Source organism: Pseudoliparis swirei, chromosome 18 (genome assembly GCF_029220125.1).
Source record: "Pseudoliparis swirei isolate HS2019 ecotype Mariana Trench chromosome 18, NWPU_hadal_v1, whole genome shotgun sequence".
Lineage (NCBI taxonomy): Eukaryota > Metazoa > Chordata > Actinopteri > Perciformes > Liparidae > Pseudoliparis > Pseudoliparis swirei.
The window spans coordinates 8,833,927-8,854,519 of NC_079405.1; the positions used below are offsets into that span (position 1 = coordinate 8,833,927).

General features: G+C 38.8%; 1 protein-coding gene and 1 long non-coding RNA gene across 3 annotated transcripts in view; one reads left to right on the forward strand and one right to left on the reverse strand.

Annotated features, from left to right (window-relative positions):
* The window catches only part of LOC130208752 (cadherin-22-like), an 85,397-nt gene that overhangs the window by 27,081 nt on the left and 37,723 nt on the right, over window positions 1–20,593 (reverse strand). Inside the window, exons 7-8 of the mRNA XM_056438054.1 lie at window positions 14,813–14,949; window positions 5,658–5,779 (exon numbers count right to left, since the gene is read on the reverse strand). Of these exons, the coding sequence (XP_056294029.1) occupies window positions 5,658–5,779; window positions 14,813–14,949 (259 nt within the window). The remainder of the gene's footprint in view (window positions 1–5,657; window positions 5,780–14,812; window positions 14,950–20,593) is intronic.
* On the forward strand, window positions 1,010–4,207 carry LOC130208753 (uncharacterized). 2 transcript variants are annotated; one of them, XR_008834480.1, is made up of 4 exons: window positions 2,946–3,051; window positions 3,183–3,350; window positions 3,555–3,650; window positions 4,074–4,207. It is a non-coding gene; the product is annotated as an uncharacterized LOC130208753 (long non-coding RNA). The 2 variants fall into 2 exon arrangements; XR_008834481.1 differs by lacking the exons at window positions 2,946–3,051; window positions 3,183–3,350 and adding an exon at window positions 1,010–1,085.

A 20,593-nucleotide genomic window follows, 5' to 3' on the forward strand; every position in this document is an offset into this window, starting at 1 on the left:
TTACAGGAATAAGGAATATTAATAATTGTTTCTCTATTTTTGTATTTTAATGATGTTTGATGCATCGAGTCAAATATTGGAATGGAGCTATGTAACTTTAATATTTGTGGGTAATTGTTTCACGTATGACCTACTTACTTGCTCATCTACTACAGTACTATTGTGAATAATGTGTATCATGCAAAAATCAATCACCGATGTTTCTATTATACTACCCACGACTGAGTACACTTCAACTCGCTTCACATCAATAACTAGCATTGCGTTTTGTACACAAATACATATGATGTGTTTATTAATGTGTGGCCTGTGCACTGCTTTTGGTGCTGCCTTCCAAACTGAATTACCCACAGTTAATAGGTTTATTTGTGGCATTGTTACAAGTATTTCTTTGTTATGCTGTTAATGTAATGTATTAGTGCAAGGGCACAGTGCTGTTCCTTAACTCCTGCCTTCAGTATCATCAACACCAAGGAAATGGAGGATCAATCTGTGTAACTACACTGTAAACCCGAACGTCCAAATTAATCAAATAGATTAAGTAGTGTATACTCAAAGTTTTAGAGAAAGTTCTACTAACTTAAATATGTCAAGTTGGTGGAACATGTTCTTCTTTTTGAGTAATTTTAACTAATATATTTTGATTAAATGGAACTATTTTGTAAAACATAACGTACGCCCAACGTAATAGAATTTAGTAATTATATGCTGCAAATGATAAAGTCCTGTTATTTCTATTGTTTTAAATATGGATGATTTTAAAATAAACCTAAATCACATGCTAAAATACAATAAAAGTGTAAAATACACAGTAAAATGTGCTTTTAGTTGTTTTTTAGTCAGTATCATAAAAGACTATTGAAGTTGTCATGATAATACAAAATAACTAGTAACATATCAACGACAAATAAAACGTAACGCTGAAAATTCACATTCAACTTGTAGTGTAAATCAACTGGAGTCATCACGTGTTTTGGCCGTTATCAAAGTGCATTATGGGATTTCATGAGTCGTTGACTATACTTTCGTCCTGCACCCTTTCGCACGAGGCTGTGGTGTCATCGTCGACTCGGACTGTTTTCAAGGTGAGTGAGATCTTAAGTGTTTTTATATATACGTTAATATGTGTAATGTGTTTACTTACATTATGTTACAATCAGCCAGTTGCCAAACCTCGAAAAACTAAAACTTAAAATAATTTCCTAGACTTTGCGAGAGACATTACGAGCTAGCTACGTCTGCTTCACTCGCCGAGACTCCAATCCTCTGCCGGAGTCTGTCTCAACTTCAGCAGTGGCTGGTTTGAGCTCAGAGACACAAGTGGCGGCTAACGTTGGCTAACGTACGCTCCTCGTGTACTAAGGTACTATAGCTAACGCACGTCGGTTCGCGCAAGCTAACGTAACGACGTACCAGCGGAGGAGCACGAGGTGTTCCACTAGACTACCTTGTTCGACTGAGAACATCGCGGCTAACGAACGTACGCTAGCTAACGTAACTTGACAGTGATCTCCCGTGCTTCTCTGTTGGTTCACGGGGAGCGCCCGGTGTTTATGCTTGACTATTCACGTCACTCGCATCTCTGGCATTTCTTTTGTTTTTGTGCACGTCAAATAAAAAACACGTTATTGTTAGACCCTGTATGGCAAATCCTAGATAGATAGTGTTTTACGGTGGTGTTATTGAGACTTGCATGTAAGCTGCATAAATGAAATGTTTAGATATGCCACCAACAAATTATGTATTGTCAACTATGTTTGTCAGTGCATTATACCAGCGGTTCCTAACCTGGGTGTCAGGACCTCACAGGCTGTTGCATGGGAATCACAACGTGTTGTGGGAAGAGTCCTTAAGTAAGAAATATCAAAGAACAGCACAGAAAAATCTTGTTTGAAGAAATAAAATGAAATAATTGACAGTAATTGTACTATGGCATAGCATTTGCATCAACCTCTCTCCACAAAAAAAAAAGCCTTCCTAAAAAGGTGGCCAACCAGTAAAATATTTTTGGACTCATTTAAAGGTTAAGAACCACACATTATATATTTTTAGAATGAGAAAATTGTGCCAAAAATTTTGTAATAGCATTCAAAACTCAGTCTTTCCTTTTCTTCTCTTCTCTGATGAATAGGAAACAGTTACTGGTCCTTTTTAGTCAGTGTTCTTTCAAATCAAATATTTACTTTTAGTTTTAAATCGCATACAAAATGGAACACATGCAATTTTAAAGCAGTGTTAGCTGTAGTCCATGATCATGTTTTGGTAAGCTAATAGTAATTAACTTGTTATATTAATTAGTAAGTAATAGTAAATCTGTTTTAAAAGTTTTAGATGTTGGTCTAAACTTTGTCATTTTTCTTTGCCTTTTAGGTTGCTGGTTCCAAAATGATCTGGAAGTGTAAGTTGTGCAGCTTCTTGCACCTCCAGAATGCAGTTATTTAAACACTGTAGGCTGCAGCACAGCCACTTTTCCAGAATCAGCCCTCTTCCATGCCTCTACACCGATTGCATTTGCACGTTTCAGACACTTAATTCATTGAGTACTCATTTATCAAGATATCATACAGCACAACCTAGCAGTTGTACAGAGCAGAGTCAGGGGCCTGTGTTATTCAAATGCCCCTATGCACATTTCAGCAACCCTTTTCTAATTCAGCCGTTTTCAGTCATCTCAGAAAGCATTTGAAAATCATGAAACGGTGACATGCCCATATAAGGATTGTAGCTATATCACAAATGTGTACTCCTCGTTCAATTCTCATAAAAGTAGAGAACACCAAGCAGGTCTTGCATCTGACTTTCAAACTGATATTGTCAGTGAGGATCCCCATATTCTTCAAGCCAGTATTTCTGAGGAAACTAGTGATTCGCATGACGAATGCCCAGACCAGAGCAGAGAAGTGGGGAACGGTGATCAGTGTGACACTGGCAGTCTAAGAAATCAACTTAAAACAAATTTAGCTTCTTTATTTCTAAAGATGCAGGCTATCCTTCATGTCTCGAACACAGCTATTCAGGAAATAGTAGACCACTTGAATCAGATCTTCTGAGGTAATATGGATCATCTCTCTTTAAGTGAAAATGGTGATTCTTATTCATTTGACCGCTATTGTCGGCTTAATAAATGTGCTAGATTCTTCAAATTGAATGTTTTTTTATTTGTTGCTGTTATTTCAATGTAGTTGTATGCAGAGTTCCAGAGGATAACCAATCAGAACCTGCCCAACCGATTCTATGCTGAGCTTGACCGCCATCTTCCACGACTAATGACTTTATTTAGGCAGAAGGCATCAAGAACTGGAAAGACAGCAGATGCTCTGGCTGAAATTTTAAAAATCCACGATGAACAGGTAAATAGATTATTACACACTTCATAGGTTGAACCGGTGGAACTTCGAACAGGTTCAATGACTCAAATGAGCTTTGTGAATTTTGCAATTAGTCCACTCTGTGTTTGACATTTGTTTGATTGCATTAAAGATGTGAACAGGTTATTTGTGGCCATATGTTCTGAATGGATTATTTTAAATGTACAAATGTGTTTATCTGAATAGGAAAACCAGGACATACACACCAAACGTACGACTGTTCTCCACGGCCTCCCTGTCTATCTGTGCGAGGATGTATCTGGATTCTTCAGAACCTGCACAGTGAGTCTTCTTAAGTCACTAACAGATTCTACGTGTGCATGATGTAAACAGTTCATCAAAATACTAATATCTTTTAGGACTTACCTTTGTTTAGTCTACCCATACACTTTTCGGGTATAGTCTGTTTTCGCCTCACTACAAAGGAACTGTATTGGCAAGTGAGAAGATGTTCAGTAAAACATGTTCCTGTAAATGTCCTTTAGCTTGGTTTCAGTCTCTCACCACTTGGATTCTCTGGTAATTTGGTTGATTTGTGTGTGCAGAACATGGATCTTATGTTGTTCCCCTCTTACAATGAGACACAGGTCTCCTTGTAAAAGAGGCCTTTGTTTTCATTGGGACTTGGTTAAGGAAATATACATTATGTCATCTGTGCTGTTCCATGTGTTAGTTTGTGATTGGTATCTCTTTTCATTCATTCAGGACGAGTCTGATGAGCCAGAGCTTGATGGGGTTGCAGTGGGCCTCCTTACTGTCACCAGTGACAATAACACAAGTGCAGTTCACTACCACCCTGTGAAAATCTCTGTGATTATTGAAAGTGATGTCATGGTTAGTCTCCCAGACTTGGCGATGCCTTCCTGGTAGTCTTTGGATTCATGTATGCACTACACCTCAGCTACCCCAAAGCACTTGCCAAGACTTTTGAGTTCATTCAAAAGATCTTACTTGGCCTAGAAAGTGGCAAACTGTCACCGAAGTTGCAGACCCTCAAGAATGTTTTGATGACCTAGAAACGGAAGGCTGCAGCGGTATACCATTATAAAAGGTTCAACATGTTCAAGTTAAAAGGTCTATGATCACGTCTTGCAGCTTTGCAATGCAGCGCCATCATGTGATCTGTTCATGTATGTTATTGTGTTGTGTATTATGGAGGAAAAAAAGGCAGAGGTCATGGTTCTCGGGTTGTTATCTTTGTGCAGATACATTTTTTTTAAATTCTTTTATGCCTCATGTACGTGTTTCCTGTTAATGTCAATTTATCAACAATATTTAACCCACTATAGCGGTAAAGATCATCATTATCTTTTAAACGTAAAGATACAATTTATTTTGGAAGTTTAACTTTGGTTGCAAAGTTGAAATGTTTTATTTGTTGTGCCCATATTCATTCAAATAATTAAAATGATCAGCCACTATAAAGATGGAAGTTTTTCTTTTTTTCCTGAAAATGTTCTGAAACAGTTCTGTTGTATTTAATCCAAAATGCTGCACTACTCAGGAAGCCAAGAGCAGTGTTTTTTCGCTGTAACAAAAAATGTTGGTATTGTTTTATGTCACCAGCTCTAAGTTTAAGCTCTACAATTTATTAAAGTATATTTTCAAATTATTTATTTTAATATTGCAGTGTGCTAAATGTGAGTGCAAGAAAATACTGTTCAATAGATAGATGTTCATGACTTAAATTTTGAGTTTGTTAAACTCAATGTAATTGAGGCAATAAATTGCCACAAAAATTAAGTTTCGAGTCTTATCTTTTAAGTAAACAAATTAAAACATTTGACTAATGTGAACTCGAAAACATTGAGTTTGGTTAACATGAAATGGTGTGATTGTTGTTACATGAAATGGTGTGGTTGTGTACTTTTTTTTAAGTTCTGTGAACTTATTCCAGTGGTTTGAAAACTTGAACATTTTAAGTACTAATAACTGAAAATAATTGAGTTGAGCTAAATTAACACTTTAATTTAAGCTGTAATCAAAAGGTACAAGTAGCAAGTCATCAAACTTTTTAAGTTCTGCAAAATCAAATAAAAAAGTTCATTAACTCAAAAAATTTGAGGCAATATATTGCCTCAAATTTTTTGAGTTCTACTAACTTATTCGGGTTTACAGTGTACACAGTAACTACTCAACGTCCATCTTTAACCTGTTATATCGCAAACAGATATCATGACGTTTCCTCCATCTGGTTTCGACTTCATAAGTTCACAGATTCATATATTTCCGTGACATTACATCTAAAAAATGACCAGATTTTTTATTTTGAAATCAGGAAGAACCTACCTGGCCTGGTTTAGCATCTTCACATATCGAGGCTTCGTACGGTGTGGCCAGTTCAGGAGGATTGTCGTTCACATCCAGGATCCGAATACTAACTGCCGAGTGGGACGCCATGGTGTGGTTATCTACAGGGGAGACGGAACGAAAGCACATCAGCAACATCTGTCGAGGCGCACGTCAATAGGGTAAAGAGCTTTTGGCACATGTGACATCCTAGCTGCATTTGATACATTTACAACAAATCACAGTGTGTATAGTGGTTGGATAAAGAAAGAGTACATGGCCACACACAACACCAGAGGCAACCCAGTGGCTGACACTCTGATCCTGGTTGGATTGTTTCTCAAATAAGAGGCCTTCCCCACTGGAGGCATTTCAGTGACAGTTTTCAGTTGTGCCTCTTGTGCACATCTGAATCATTCAAGCTGTGTACACAGGCTGCATATAAAGTATGACTTTTTTTTGTTTTTTACATTTTCTGCGTGGCTGCGAGCACCGCCAAAGTGCAACTGACCTCTAAGCAGTCAACATGTTTGTGTGTGTATATTAAGAGGATGGCCGTTGCTCCGAAGACAAGGTGGAAGAGTCCAAGGATAAAACACTTAATGCTCTTCTTGTCTGGCTTTGGTATGAGCGAGACGAGACTCAGATGGATGCAATTTTCTACAAAAAAGAAGACAATTGGTGAGGGATTATGGGAAAGTGCTGAACGGTTGAAATCAAATGCCTCCTCGAAATGCACCCATTACATGAAAAACATTTACTGGCATCAGTGAGTGACATGAAAATGGAATAAGAGATTCCTATTTTGTTTCCAAGTCCTTTTCTATCCAACAAGGACAGTACAGTATAGAGATGTTTAAGAGTGCAAGAAGCACACCTCAACACAATAAGGACAACATTTCCAGATAGATAAAACACATCGAAAAAAACACCACAATGCACTATCAAGACATTTTCTCCTAATGGGCCAGAATGAAAACGTGGGGGTGGAAAAGATTATATATGTAGTACAAATCAAAACCCATTCATCTCGTCTTCTCTTTTAATTCCTATTCGTAATCATGAGGTAATTTCTGATGGAGTTTCCATTTTATTCATAAAACACTATGGACAGTACAGGCCTGAGCCTCCCAGCGTGTGTGTGTGTGTGTATGTCTGTGTGCGCATGAGAGGTGAGTACCAGAGGAAGAGAAAGAACATTATTTATGGGTTAAATGAGTGATCTGTTTGCTTCAAGTGTTGGTCTGGATATCCTGGTTAATTAGAGTACATAGCTTATGAATAAATCAGTATACACATCTGTCGCCACCCAGTTCATGCACCCCTAAATGTAATGACATGCAGCTACCGACAATTATCAAACGATGAGGAAAAACACACATAAATCCTTGCAGTAAAAAGAGCTCCAGTGAATTTAAATAGTTGCAATTATGTAAATATTACAGATTGTTAAGTGCAATTCAGTGAACTCACTCTTAAGAAAAAGTAGCTTCACTCTTTGAAATGAGTGATGTTTGGACTTGTGATGCTAAATTAACACTTTTAAGTGCTTCAGGTTAATGTTTGCTATTTTAATGGCTCGTTAAATATGAGTAGTAATTACTTAGTATCGCAATTAGATAAACAAAGGCAAACAACACGTCTCACAAACCCTTGTAAGCAGTGCTATAACTAACTCAACCTTTTGCATCTAATTGGCACCAAAAGGTTCCAGGTTCCAATTTTTAGAAACCATATTTATCGATTTTATCGAGTACAGATCAAAAATAAAGGTCCATTTTGGTACTTGATTGTTTTCATACATTGTAATCCAATATTTTTTTTTAGAAATGTTAGTTACACAGTAATAACATGAGAAATTAGGCAAACTTTCCCCCTGCGCATTTATTACTAAAATGTTATCCTTGGGGTCTGATCCAAATGCCCAAAGAAGTTTATATAACTCCTGATGTAAAAAAAGATATTTATCCCAATCACACACATATGGATATTAGACCTTGCAATACTGCTGGCTTTGCCACTGTCAATAAACACGGAACATAAACCAACAACTTGTGTAAGAACTATTATATTCATGTGTATTGTTTCCCTTTAGGAACAACTATAAATTGGTAGTTTGACTCATGATTACTAATTTTACTGATAGCTGCCACACGAGAGACTGAACCCATGTCCTGAGAAAGACCCTAAACTCCTCTACAATCTGTCTCTCACAGCAATTATTAAAATAAGTGTTCCATGAAGAGGACATTGAGGCATGATTGGGGGCGTATTTGCTTTAATTGTGGTGATGACTCCACCTCAGCTCCAACCCGATTCCTCTTAGTTGCCCACATTAACATTTTATGCCTCCAGCAACTTGTCACAAGGGGATGCCAAGGGTAACATCCAGACTTCACAGAAGATACAGATAACTGTTGGTGTACTCAGAGACAGCATGATGTTCTGAGGCTCTACGCGCAGGACAGAGAGCATAACTGGTGACAGATGGCATCCAGGTGGGCCACAGGTCAAATAGAAGAACGAATTGGGATGGGTATCGTTTGGTTTTTTTCCGATACGGTGCTAAATCGGTACTTTTAAAACGAAACCGGGGACTGAACCTATACTTTCAAAAAAGAGAGCACAAAACGACGATTGCCTGAGCCTACTTTTATGAATGCAACACGTGCAATCAACGTTACGGTCCTAATCTGAGTTAAGGCTGCTCTTGTCATCATCGGTCTCCACGTTTTCGGGGGCACGGGTGACGGTCTCCCCATCGCGCCCAGCCTGGCGCTGATGTGCTCCGCAGGGATCACGCAGTCATTTCAAAGTTAAATGATTGGCTATCGTAACCTGCTGACAGGGCGGAGTCACCAGAGAAGTTTAAAATATTAGTTGTTTTCAATTTCAATCGGCTCAGGCACCGCAAGGAAGCACCGGCCATATTGGGCATATTGGCAGCGGTTTTCGGTACCAAACCCTAAGAACCAGACAAAACAGAAATACCCAAAAGCATTAGTCAACAGCCCTCTCCCTCTATCTCACCACACAGTTCTGCCCAACAGTGGCACAGCAGCTAATGAAAACGCTTGTCTCAACTAATAGCATAAACCTTACATCAAGGCAGGGCTTTAATTAACTGCTTTTTGCCAGAGCAGCGAGAACACCAGGGCAAGAAGATCCTCTCTTTTCCTCTTTTTCTAATTTCGTGTTTACTGTGATGCAATGAAAACCGGCAACCGTCAGATGTTACACATTTTACATTTCAATTCCCATCACTGAAAACGGATGAAACAATACGAGACTGCCCCGCCTCTACCCGTTCCCGATCCCCCCTCCACGGGGACAAAAAGAGTTATTCAGTGAGACAGGTTCATTCAGCTGGACCAAGTGGCGTCGTTCTAAATCGGTCTTCAGATACAGAAGGAGAATAAAATAATTCCAACAGATTATTGGCATGCTCTGCATCTGTGCGGCACTCACCGGCTGTTGCAAATCCTTCACAACAACTGGAAAGTAGATCTCTTAGGCAATGAATTATGCAGGAGCTGCATGCTCCTTGAGACCAAATGGCTCATCTTTGTTGCTGGAGGAAACAGTTTGGTTTAAAATGTCACTTTTGTCAGGAGGGGAATCATTTTTTTTTTTTTACAAATTGCACTCAGCAGCATCTGCTTCTGGTCTCTCTGCTGAGCCAGAGGGCCCGCCACATAGGCACAGAGGCTACGGAATATTATAGTCATTTCTCCTCAGTTCGATGTTACACAGACTCACTGGTGTACAGCCACAATATCTTCATAAGAGTTTGAGATTTTGTCTTGGTAAGAACTAACAGCTGTAATTGCTTAGTCACAAAACAAAGCATTCCAGGAGCATCTGAACATACTGAATAATGGAAATATTCATATCGTTTTTCATAAAAGATAACAGACTCAGGTACTGGTGACTGCCGCTCGTTTCATTTCTATATTCAGCCGACACATATGGAAGATAACTTTCAGCACCGTCAAGATTAAACAGGTTTAGCAACACATGTCTGATCCATGGATAATCAAAATATGTTCTAAATTCATATATTTTCTCTGTGCTGTTTTTCATATATTTCCATGACAAAACACCGCATGGAGATAACGAATGTAAACAATAATCTCCGTAAACATATAGCACCAATCTAATACATCAAATCCCAGTTGGACTTTCCATCCAAACACTAAGTGAGACATGCTCACTGTAAACTCTATTATACACGCAAAGCAAATGTATGTTTTATACATATCCCCAACAATTATTGTGCTAAAAATATCAAACCATATCCAGTTTGATATGTATTTGTTGTGGTCAAACAATGGGACGTGATTAAATGGACAGTGTGTCACATTTAGGAGGATCTAATGTCAGCATTGCAATGTAATATATTTTCTTTTCGTCCATAACTCAGAATGAGGAAATCAACCTGCTTCAACTTCCCGACCGTCCTCAGAAAAACACGGGATATCTCTGTTGGTCCTGAGGAGCTGCAGCAGCATTTACTTCTGCACAAACGGAAACTTCCACTTGAAATCCTCACCCGCCGAAATAACTTTCTTTCGCTTCGCTGCAAACTCCTTCACTCACACACATTTACTGCCGCTCTCTCTCACTCTTGCTTCACCACTCGCTTCCCAACACACACACACACACACACACACACACACACACTTAAACGCCAATGCTCCTCTTACTCATTCAGTCACCTTAGTTCTTCTAAATGCTTGGCAAGTGTCACCTGTCAAATCCTCCACACTGGATTTTGGGGTTTTGGGTCAAGATGTCACTTTGTAATAAAAGACAGTTTTTTTTTCGATTGACCTTTTCTAGAACTGGGGCCTATACTGCAAAACAAGTTCGACACAACAGGGATATATTTGCGTTATCCGGCTTCACAAACTCCAACAAAAGCAATCCCACTAATTGGCTCCGCCACAGTGCTGATTATATCTCTATTTGTTCTATACATTTTGCCTTTTGCACAACGCTGTGGAGCAATAAATAAAACACGAGTTGGAAACAATTCTACGCAGCCACTATGTAATCAAATTAATTCACGCTAACTCAAAGGAATACACACAAGCAATCATAGTCAGAGTCTTTGCCAACACACCTCTGCTGGTAACTGAAAACTCATCAGCAGTGGGGTGCTTGTGTGGTCGTGGAAATGAGGTGTTTAAACTGAGTTCAGAAAACTCATCAAATGCTTCAATGTGAAGTTATTTCACATCCCTCCGGAATTTCACGTTGTTTTTGCGAGGGACAAATAAGTAATGGTAATCAGTGCAATGATGTGATTATTAACAAGCTGCACTCCAGTGGTGGATGCCTTAACTCTAGTCAAAACTCAGTGAGCAGAGTTTGACTCTTCAACGCACCGATGATGAAGCAACTTCTATTCATAAAGCACATCATTAGATAACAATCAACAACATGTACATAACCCTGAACACTGTCACGTCTATGTAACCATTCATCTTTACATTATACTCAGACTTCACTCTGTGACCTTGAATGCTATAATGTCTCCCCCAAGCACTCAGTGCATGACCACTAACAAATAAATGATGTCAGTTTGGAAAAAATAATAATAATAATACGACTGTTTGAATATTCAGGATCTCCTCCTCCTCCTTCTCTGCGGCTCCACTGACAGTAATTATATACCAGGGCAGACCAACAGTCCACATCAACCAGGTCACAGCCTCCTCACCCTTACATTAATATCCAAGCAGAGCACTTTAAACTTTTTGACTCCCAGTTTTATTCGAAGCATGTGTTGCACTCCACGAATAGATTCATCTTCTTTCTTTCTTCCCTCTTTAAATCTGTTTTGCATTTTCCACCTTTGATTGAAAAGAGACACTTATCTCTCTTTACGATGATGTTGCAACACGTGTGTGATTCACTTGGAGTCGGGGAGAATAATGTGCCAACGGTAATACAAATCAAACGCTGCCGCATTTGTTTGCCAGACACTCGGGGAGAAAAGTTATGCTGTAGAAAATGTCTCCTCCCTGCAACGGTGCAAGAGATAAACCTTTCCAGCGTGGTATCTTTTTGCTCTGAGGGTGATGCTCTTTTTTTTTCTTCTTCTTTTTTTCCATCTGCCTGCCTGGGTAAAAAAAAAAAGAAGCGTTTTTGCAAGGCGATATCATACTTGCCATCAGTTCTCGAAAATTATACGTCAATCCAACGTACCCTGATATGTTTCTATGGAGAAGTCAGGAAGTATACGAGTACCCCAGCTAGTGACAGTGCAGTTAAATGCTCCTCCTGTACTCTATTCTGTATTCGGTATTCTGTGTTCTGTGGCAGGGAGACAAGTCCTACGCAGATGAGAGGTTATTCCCTCCACAGTGGAAATTGTTTGTCGAAAGAGATGCTCACGCGTGCTACTTTTAATTGGGTACATTTGAAGACATGCTGTGCCTGAGTCTATATTTGTCTTCAATCGGTGGGGTATCATCACAGTGCAGCCTGGTCATACTCGTGCCTGAACTAAAACTTATTTACTTTGTGCACTGAACAGACACATGCGGTAATTGATATTTAGTGTGTTTCTTGAAGTTTTGTAGTGTGTGTGTGTGGGGGGGGGGGGGAGGGTAATCCTAGGGCATAGCCTGCTCGCACTGTCATGAAGCCACCGTCACTTTCCAATACCGATACAGTGGTAATGCAATAGTTCAAAGGTCAGTAATGGACTGGGGGAATAATTAAGAGTTGTGCTACCAAACGGTATTGTTAACAATGACCTTGTGGCGCACCAGGATTAATGAGCAGGGAGAAAAATAAGAGAAAAACAAAATTAGTATTCTTAGAACGCTCTTGCAAGCTGCTTCACACGTTCCTTCCCGATCTCTCTTGTGGCACTTTTCTTGCTCTCTATGTCTTTGTATTTTTCTCTGTCTCCTGTCGGTTCGTGACCAGCTCTAAGGACTCACTAACTGGTGATAAAGAAACATTCTGGATGGGATTTCTGATGCCGTTGACCACTGACTCCGACTGTCGGGATGTTTCCTTGGAAGGCGATGAGAGAGGCTTTATCTATCAAGTGCAGGCATGTGTGTATGTCTGATATTGGACGGGTTAGGGATGCTTTAAATGTTTAATTAACATTAAAATGTGCCTATGACATAATGCCAAGCACAAAGAAGAAGAGAACAAAAGCTCTCCAAATTGCTCGGAGAATTTAGCTTGAAAAAAAAGAATTTTTTGTATCTTAGTGTTCAGTTTAGGCTGTATTGATTATTGGAATATCAAAATCTGAGGCTGTATGAAAGAAGAGCAGAAATGAAGGCATTTCAAAATCAACTTTGTTTATGTGAATTGTTTCCTTCTTGTGTGTGATAGAAAACGCCGTTAGATTCTGAATGCAATCTCCTCGACTTTCACTGCAATCCCACAATCACTTCATCTGTATGAGATTGAAAAAGTGAGGGATACCAGGCCTCCTCATCTTCTCAAGTTTACCTCTAATGGTTTAGTAATAACTTCCCAGCTCCCCAAAGTTATTACATTCTTTATTTACTTTGCTTCGGCAAAGAAAATGTAAGAGCTTCCTTCTTTTTCCGGGATGTTTGTGAACTCTCGGTGAAGCGATGATGACTATATTTTCCACCTGGTATGAGAAAGATGACATTCATGGCTACTACAGAGGGCTGTGATTTCCTTGATGAGTTGGCTGAACATATGAAAACCAGCTAAGTCGTGAAGTTGCACAACATACAGTTGTAGTATATACCAGCTGCTATAACTTAAAATAAATAAAATAATAATACTTGTCGACCAGTGTGGATAATCAACAATACGTAATTGGTATTGGCGGCCAAATAATTTGATCTGTGATTTTAAAGTGATATTTGTTCCTTATTTACTTTTGTGTTGATCCGATCCAAGACTCCAAACTGTGACACAATCTAAACTGTGACTTTTATGATCAGTTGCAACCATGTTCGAAGGGTTTGCGTTCTCAAAAAAGGGCATATTTTTTAAATGACTAATAATTACTTGCTGGAATTAGAATCATATTATTATTCTTTTTTTTGCTTAGTATATAATTTAAAAACCGTATCAACTTGAAATAGTATCACATCACGCACATCATGCTCTCGTGGTGCATTATGAGCTATAATGACATTACAATAATTTCTTTATATGTCACAGTTACTAATAATTACTAATGTTGTGACCCAATGATAAAGAAATGAGAGCTACAAAAAGTGTACACTAGAAACAACAAGTTAATAGATAACAATAAGTTATTCATGTCTTCTAATGTTTTATAAGTTATGTTTACATTAGTGTTGTTGATTACATTATTTAAAACTACGTCTCACATAAAGTGATTCCATTAAATGCAGATTGTTGTACATTGTATGCACTTGAAGTTAATGATGTTTGCATTTTCTAAGTTATAATTGCATCTCCATACAATAAAACATCTGGTATTTTGTTCTAGGATGATACATTTAGTTAACACTCCCAATACATTATTTTCCCATTCTCACATAGTCACAATACTGCTGTAAATATGCCAGATGCTTTGTTAGCTATAATGATCGCAGCAGTTTGAGGATGTCTGTCACCCCGTATCACCCCGGTGGGAGTTAAGGGCTAATTCAACATGCAGCAACTGGGTGGAGGCAAAGCAATTCTAACTTCCCTTTATTAATAACTATGCTGTGACTTGTTCAAACAGATACAAATGTTCTTTATTAGAGCAGCTTTAGTTGCCCCTCTAAGTTGTTTCATTCGATATTTAGTTTGACCTGTGATATGAGGCTTACATTGCTGCTATTAACGATAATTGTGGATGATTATAAAGTAGAATTTGAATTATTTGTTAAGTTCCTTGCTGTTATATTGATGTTATCTTAATGGCACAATTATTCAAGGATTTATTTTGTCATCCTATAATCTGCATGTCTCTTACAGTCAAAAATGTCAACACAAATGTTGACTCAGAATGTACCTGGCGGAAGTAATTATACATACTTGTTAAACTGGAATTGTGCACAGTAGTTTCAACAACTTTCAGCATGTTTAACCACTTAAAAAGTAAAATCACATTCTTCCCTGTATTATAAATATGTACACACCATATGTGTGATGAATACAACTTGTGATGATAAGTAATGTACCTTCTTCTACAGCCCTCACTGTGATGTTGTGCCATCCTGCGGTCTCACGGTCCAACATCTTTTCAAGCGTGATGGCACCCGAATCTGGATCAATATGAAAGATCATTTCCAGGTCCGTGGTTCGATCGATGGAGAACCTGTAACAACAAACACAAGATAAGATATAGATGTTGAAGAAGAGAAGCTTTCAGTGAGAGGAAGGAGAGAAAGTCAATAACAATGCAGGAATCTAACTTTTTAAGTGATTTATCTATGAGAGTTGATGTTAGGATGCAGGAAATAATAACTGCTCATATAGAAGGGTACAGGGTTAAGGTAATTATATTTGAAAGACATTTACCGGATACTTGTCACCAGTCGTGTGACCCTAATACCAGCAATGTGTCTCTTAACTTCTGGTGGCTATTGCACTTTCTTTGTCTATTCAGAGTAAACATAATCCTTAAACTGTCATTGGGCAAATGCATCTTTCCTTCCTGGGAAATCTATTGAAAGGTTTTTTAGTGACACACACACACACACACACTCACGGGTGGCTTACTCATGTCCACATAAACCATAATATTGTCCCATGGGTATGATAAGCTCTTAAGGCCCCTATGACAAACATGCCAGCCAGCAGTCTCCCATATCATGAGAATGATGGTCACATGTTGGATATGAATCATCATTTCAACAGAACCATATGCTTATCTAACTGACAAAGGAAAACAAAGAACATCAAATAGACTGAAAAGATGTCTGATCACACATTCATTTTTTTTAAAGTGTCCGGGTAGAATTTCATTTGTATTCATATGTAATTCATATCAACACGTCAATAAATCTAGACTGATTACTAACTCCAGAAAGACGTTTCTTTTACTGATTACTCGTTAGAATGACCTCAAGAGAATCTGCTTTGAGAATGTGTCTAAAATATCAATACTTTAGTGAACCACTCAGTGTTTAAGATACGGAACAAGAGTTACACACGTCGATACAAACAAACACCCTAGTTGTAGATATATGTGAAATCTATCTGTTAAGTGTAAAACACTGCTTAACCCTTGTGTTGCCTTCGGGTCAATTTGACCCGATTCAATGTTTCACCCTCCTGTCGCCTTCGGGTCAATATGACCCGATTCAATGTTTAACCCTCCTGTTACCTTTATATTTACTAACATATTTTACCCTTGAGGTCAATATGACCCCAGCTATTAAAATCTCCAGAAAATTATTAGAATTAATATTGTTTTCCAAGTTTAAGTGTGAGGTACTTTATGTTTGTTTGTTGACTCCCGAAAGAACACCGACATTAAACATTGAATCGGGTCAAATTGACCCGAAGGCGACAGGAGGGTTAAATATTGAATCGGGTCAAAATGACCCGAAGGCAACACAAGGGTTAAACTGAAATTGCATCATATTTAGAACAGTGATTAGATTTTGGCTGGAATACATTTACGCTGAATAAAAAATTACAACAGATTTATATTTCCTTTAAAAAATAAAAAAAAGACTCTTTTACACTTTGTAAACACTGATCGACAAGCAATAATATGTCACCTAAGCAAGGACATTAACACCGAATATAAAAAAAATTCAACCTAAACAAATGGATACATAGAATCCATGTATATGTGGGTATGTGGAAACACCTAGAGTGTGACATCACACCACCAAGCTACTATACGAGCAACCAAGTGCGCATTCGGCTGAAAGTCACCAGTTAACACGGCCACTTTTTAAAATGAATAAACTTGGTGCTCTAAAACCTGCTGTTTAAAAGTCTAAAAGTGCGCTGTTTTTGATGATGTCTGCTGTAAAAGGGTCTTTTGTGCTGCTGATATTTAGCTTTATCTTTGTTTTTCTTTCAGTACAGTCCAGTTTAGCAGTCCAAAAAATGACAACTCTTAATTGGTTTTGGCCATCCTTGCCTCCCTCCACACATACCATCACTGTTGTTCAAAAGGAAACAACAAATAATCCGTTGGTTTCCTGTACATGGCAGTTTTTGTGGGATACGAGTAGTGAGCCATCATCACCATGATTTTAGTATCTTCACAATCCGTTTGCTCATAAGCCCCGAGTCTCTTATATAAAACAAGATGCCTATTGCTAAAGAAAAAACGTGGCTGTGTCAAATATGGTATTTGGTATTTGTAACGTGTATGTTTTGCATCGAGGAGATTTTGACAAGTGCATGTGCCAGCGGTTAACCATCTGTAGTCCATGGACACGCCGGTGTAAAAATGGTAAAATGGCACATAAATATGGTTGGGATGTTGCTGTGACCTGTAGACGTTCTACGCCGTGTCGTTCTTCTCACGAGATCGTACGTGATTCACACAGCGAGCCAAGAGTGTGACGTTATTGTCGAGCTCCGCCCTTCAACGTAATTTGTGGAATATTGTCACGGGGAGCAAGGGGCCAGAGCTCACGCACAGAGGAACAGGACTCCGGGTAAATAACAATAACTCTCTTTTTACTGCGGTAAAAGGTTCCATACAGAAACCAAGGTCAGCAATAGGTACAGCGCCAAGGAAGACAGAACTTAAGACCACAATCCAGCAGTAGACAAAGGAAAGACAGGCACACTATATATTGGGGAAACAGGTGTATGGCATTAGACACTAACGAGACAAGAGTGGCTGAGGACAGGTGCAGGGAATGAAACAATCAAGGAGACAGAGAACAGGGACACAGAACAGGGCGTTACAAATATGTTGTGTGAAACTAACCAATGAACACTTAGGAAATCACTAAGGACCTACCCACCTTACGCTTTGGAAAAACACTGCCGTTTTAAGATAGTGCAACGTTTCTTCTTATATATAGGACATGTTCTGTTTTTGTTTGGAAAGCTGTTCTTGAAAAACAGACTCAAATATATAGTACCGTACATATTTAGTTTGAAAGCAAAAACGCTTGTAATGTTCACACATCCCATTAAGTTATTTCTTAGTCCCATTTTATCTCAGTCTCTCTTGTTGACAGTAGAGTGACAGACAACACTTCTACTCAAAAAACAATATTACAAAATGTCGACATTCATTTACATATATCTACTATTTTTTTCATATATTCCAGTTAACCTAAGAATTTGGTAAACCAATTTAAAGCACCAAAAAAGTTCCTCCACATGAGTAAAAGCATGTTTTCACAAGAGATTTGAATAATTTTTATTAATCAGACTTCAACTTCTCAACTATAGTACAACGATAATGGTGCTTCATTATATAGATAGCTGAGATTGTTCTGCAATTTTGTATGTATACCACATGAGGATGTATCAAATGCAAGTGCCTTATAAAAGGTGAATTCAATAAATTATGTACAATCGAGCAAAATACCTTTGACCCCAGAGGGTTTTAATAACCTGCTTGCAACGTTGTATGTCATCCTTTCTTTGCTTTAGCTATGACATGTCGAGTGGTTCCATTAGCAGACCTTGCTTTTTATTGTGACAGAAGGCCTCTCTGAGCAATAGAGGGTAATCTTGCTTACCAGATTCACGACGCATGCATATTTTCCACTAAAACCTCGCCTTACCAGTTTGCAGAGATTCAGGATGCATGATTATGCAGAGTTCAGAGATGCTTAATGCCAGAGGCCATGAGCTCACTACCTTTACTCAATAGGTGGCTCCTAGCAACCTCATTCCTTTTCACTCACTATGCCACTAAATCGAACACATGCACACACACACGCTCATATATGGTTGCACACGTGTCACACGCCATTGCATTGTATTTATTACACCTGAAACTGTGAGCATCCTGCATTTTTAATCAAGGTAATTTGCACAGGCACTTCATATCTGTGTTTGTACTCTGTCTGTGTGACTGTCTTAGCCCTTATCTACATTCCCGTCTCACACTGCAATTGCTCATCTGAGGACATATACAAACCACAGACCTCTGTAAGATTACCAGGCGATATTGTTTTTATCACACACCGTGATCTAAGAGCAAAAATAGACATATAGCGCAGCTTCATCCATAAAAAGTCGCCCTATTCATCCTTTGCTTTGGCTTTCACTCCTTCTTCAAGGATTGTGAGAAGAAGAAAAAAGCTTTTGCTCATAAGCCCATCAGCTACCTGTGTATTTACTTTCAAGTTTGATTTTCCATCGTACACATTATGTTTTCATATAAATCTATCTATGGTCATAAAGTAACAGAGAGTCCATGCAAGTTGCACAACAGCAGGCTTTTAGATTTATTGCCCGTGTGACAGCGCTGCAGACTCCAACTCCTAATAAAACATTGTCATGCAAAACACTGCTCTCTAATATTATTATTCCATTTTAGCAGCAATCTTTACACAGCAATAGTTTATTGCCAATTTTTTGGTTGATATATTTTATCAGGATACCTACTGTTGCGAAAAGCAGCTGTGAGCCTCCAGTATCTAAGCACTTAGTTGTTAATATTATCTCTACATTTTCGCTCTTTCGGAGCCAAAATAGTTTCATTAATGGCAGATATTATATTATTACCAAATAAAGTCATAGATTTACACCAGCGCAACCTCAGTAATACAGAATTGTCCTTTAAAGCTCCAGTCTCTTCTAAGCAAGTCAAATCCTGCGATATGCTTTCATGCGCATGTGCACGCGAGTGAGTAGTGAGTCACTTAGTGAGGGAGTGACTGTGCACCTAACTCTATGATGGTAATATGGCATAGTGTCACAGCTAATGAAACTGCTCACACACCTATTCCCTGACTTTTTTTATAGGACATCAACGTCACATATACACATATTATTGCACCTGTCCATCCTGGAGAGGGATCCTCCTCTGTTGCTCTCCTGAAGGTTTCTTCCCTTTTTTTCCCCCTGAAGGGTTATTTGGGAGTTTTTCCTGATCCGATGCGAGGTTTTGGGGCAGGGATGTCTATATGTCCCGTCGGCGGTCGGGCTCATCAATGGAACCGGGGACTGACTGACTGTCACCCCCAGGACTACCACCTCTTCCACCTTCCTCTCTCCTCTCTCTCTTCCTCCTTCCTCTCCTTCCTCCTCCTCCTCCCTCCTCCCTCCCCCCTCCTCCTTCTTCTTCCCCTCCACACACGTCACTTTAACATGCACTTTAACTTGAGGCCTCCCACACACATGCCACTTTATTTGCATGCACTTTAACTTAAACACACATACACTTTTAACTAAAACACACCACTTGAAGCACATACCCAAACACTTTCACATTATTTGTTGTCTTTCTGTCGTGTTGATTGTTGTTTGTTTGTCATGTCCAAATGTTGCACCTTCCACCAAAAAAAATTCCTCGTTTGTGTAAACATTCCTGGCAATAAAACTGTTTCTGATTCTGATTCTGATATGTACAGATTGTAAAGCACTCCGAGACTAATTTGTAATTTGTGAAATTGGGCTATACAAATAAACTGAATTGAATTGAATTGAATTATTGCCTAAAGAATTGCTTCAAGTCCGTGAAATGGAGCTGAGACACGCTCCTGCTGAGAGGTGGTGCAGAAATCAGCATAGATTAAAATAAGAGGGTGTGAGACGTGCAAATGAAGAACAGGTCTGATATACTCGCGGACCAAAAGGGTGGTTGAATTGTAGATGGTGTTCATTCAGCCACACGATACAGCAGTCATCATTGCAGACACACCTGGTGGAGATCTGCCCTCTAATGACTGCCTCTTTATAGTTTATAGTTATAGGCCATGATGGTGTTCACACATTGTCCTATGTTATCCATATGGGCAGTACACACTGATCAGAGCTTGGGAATATAACAAACATGTAAAACTAACAATTCAGATGTAATC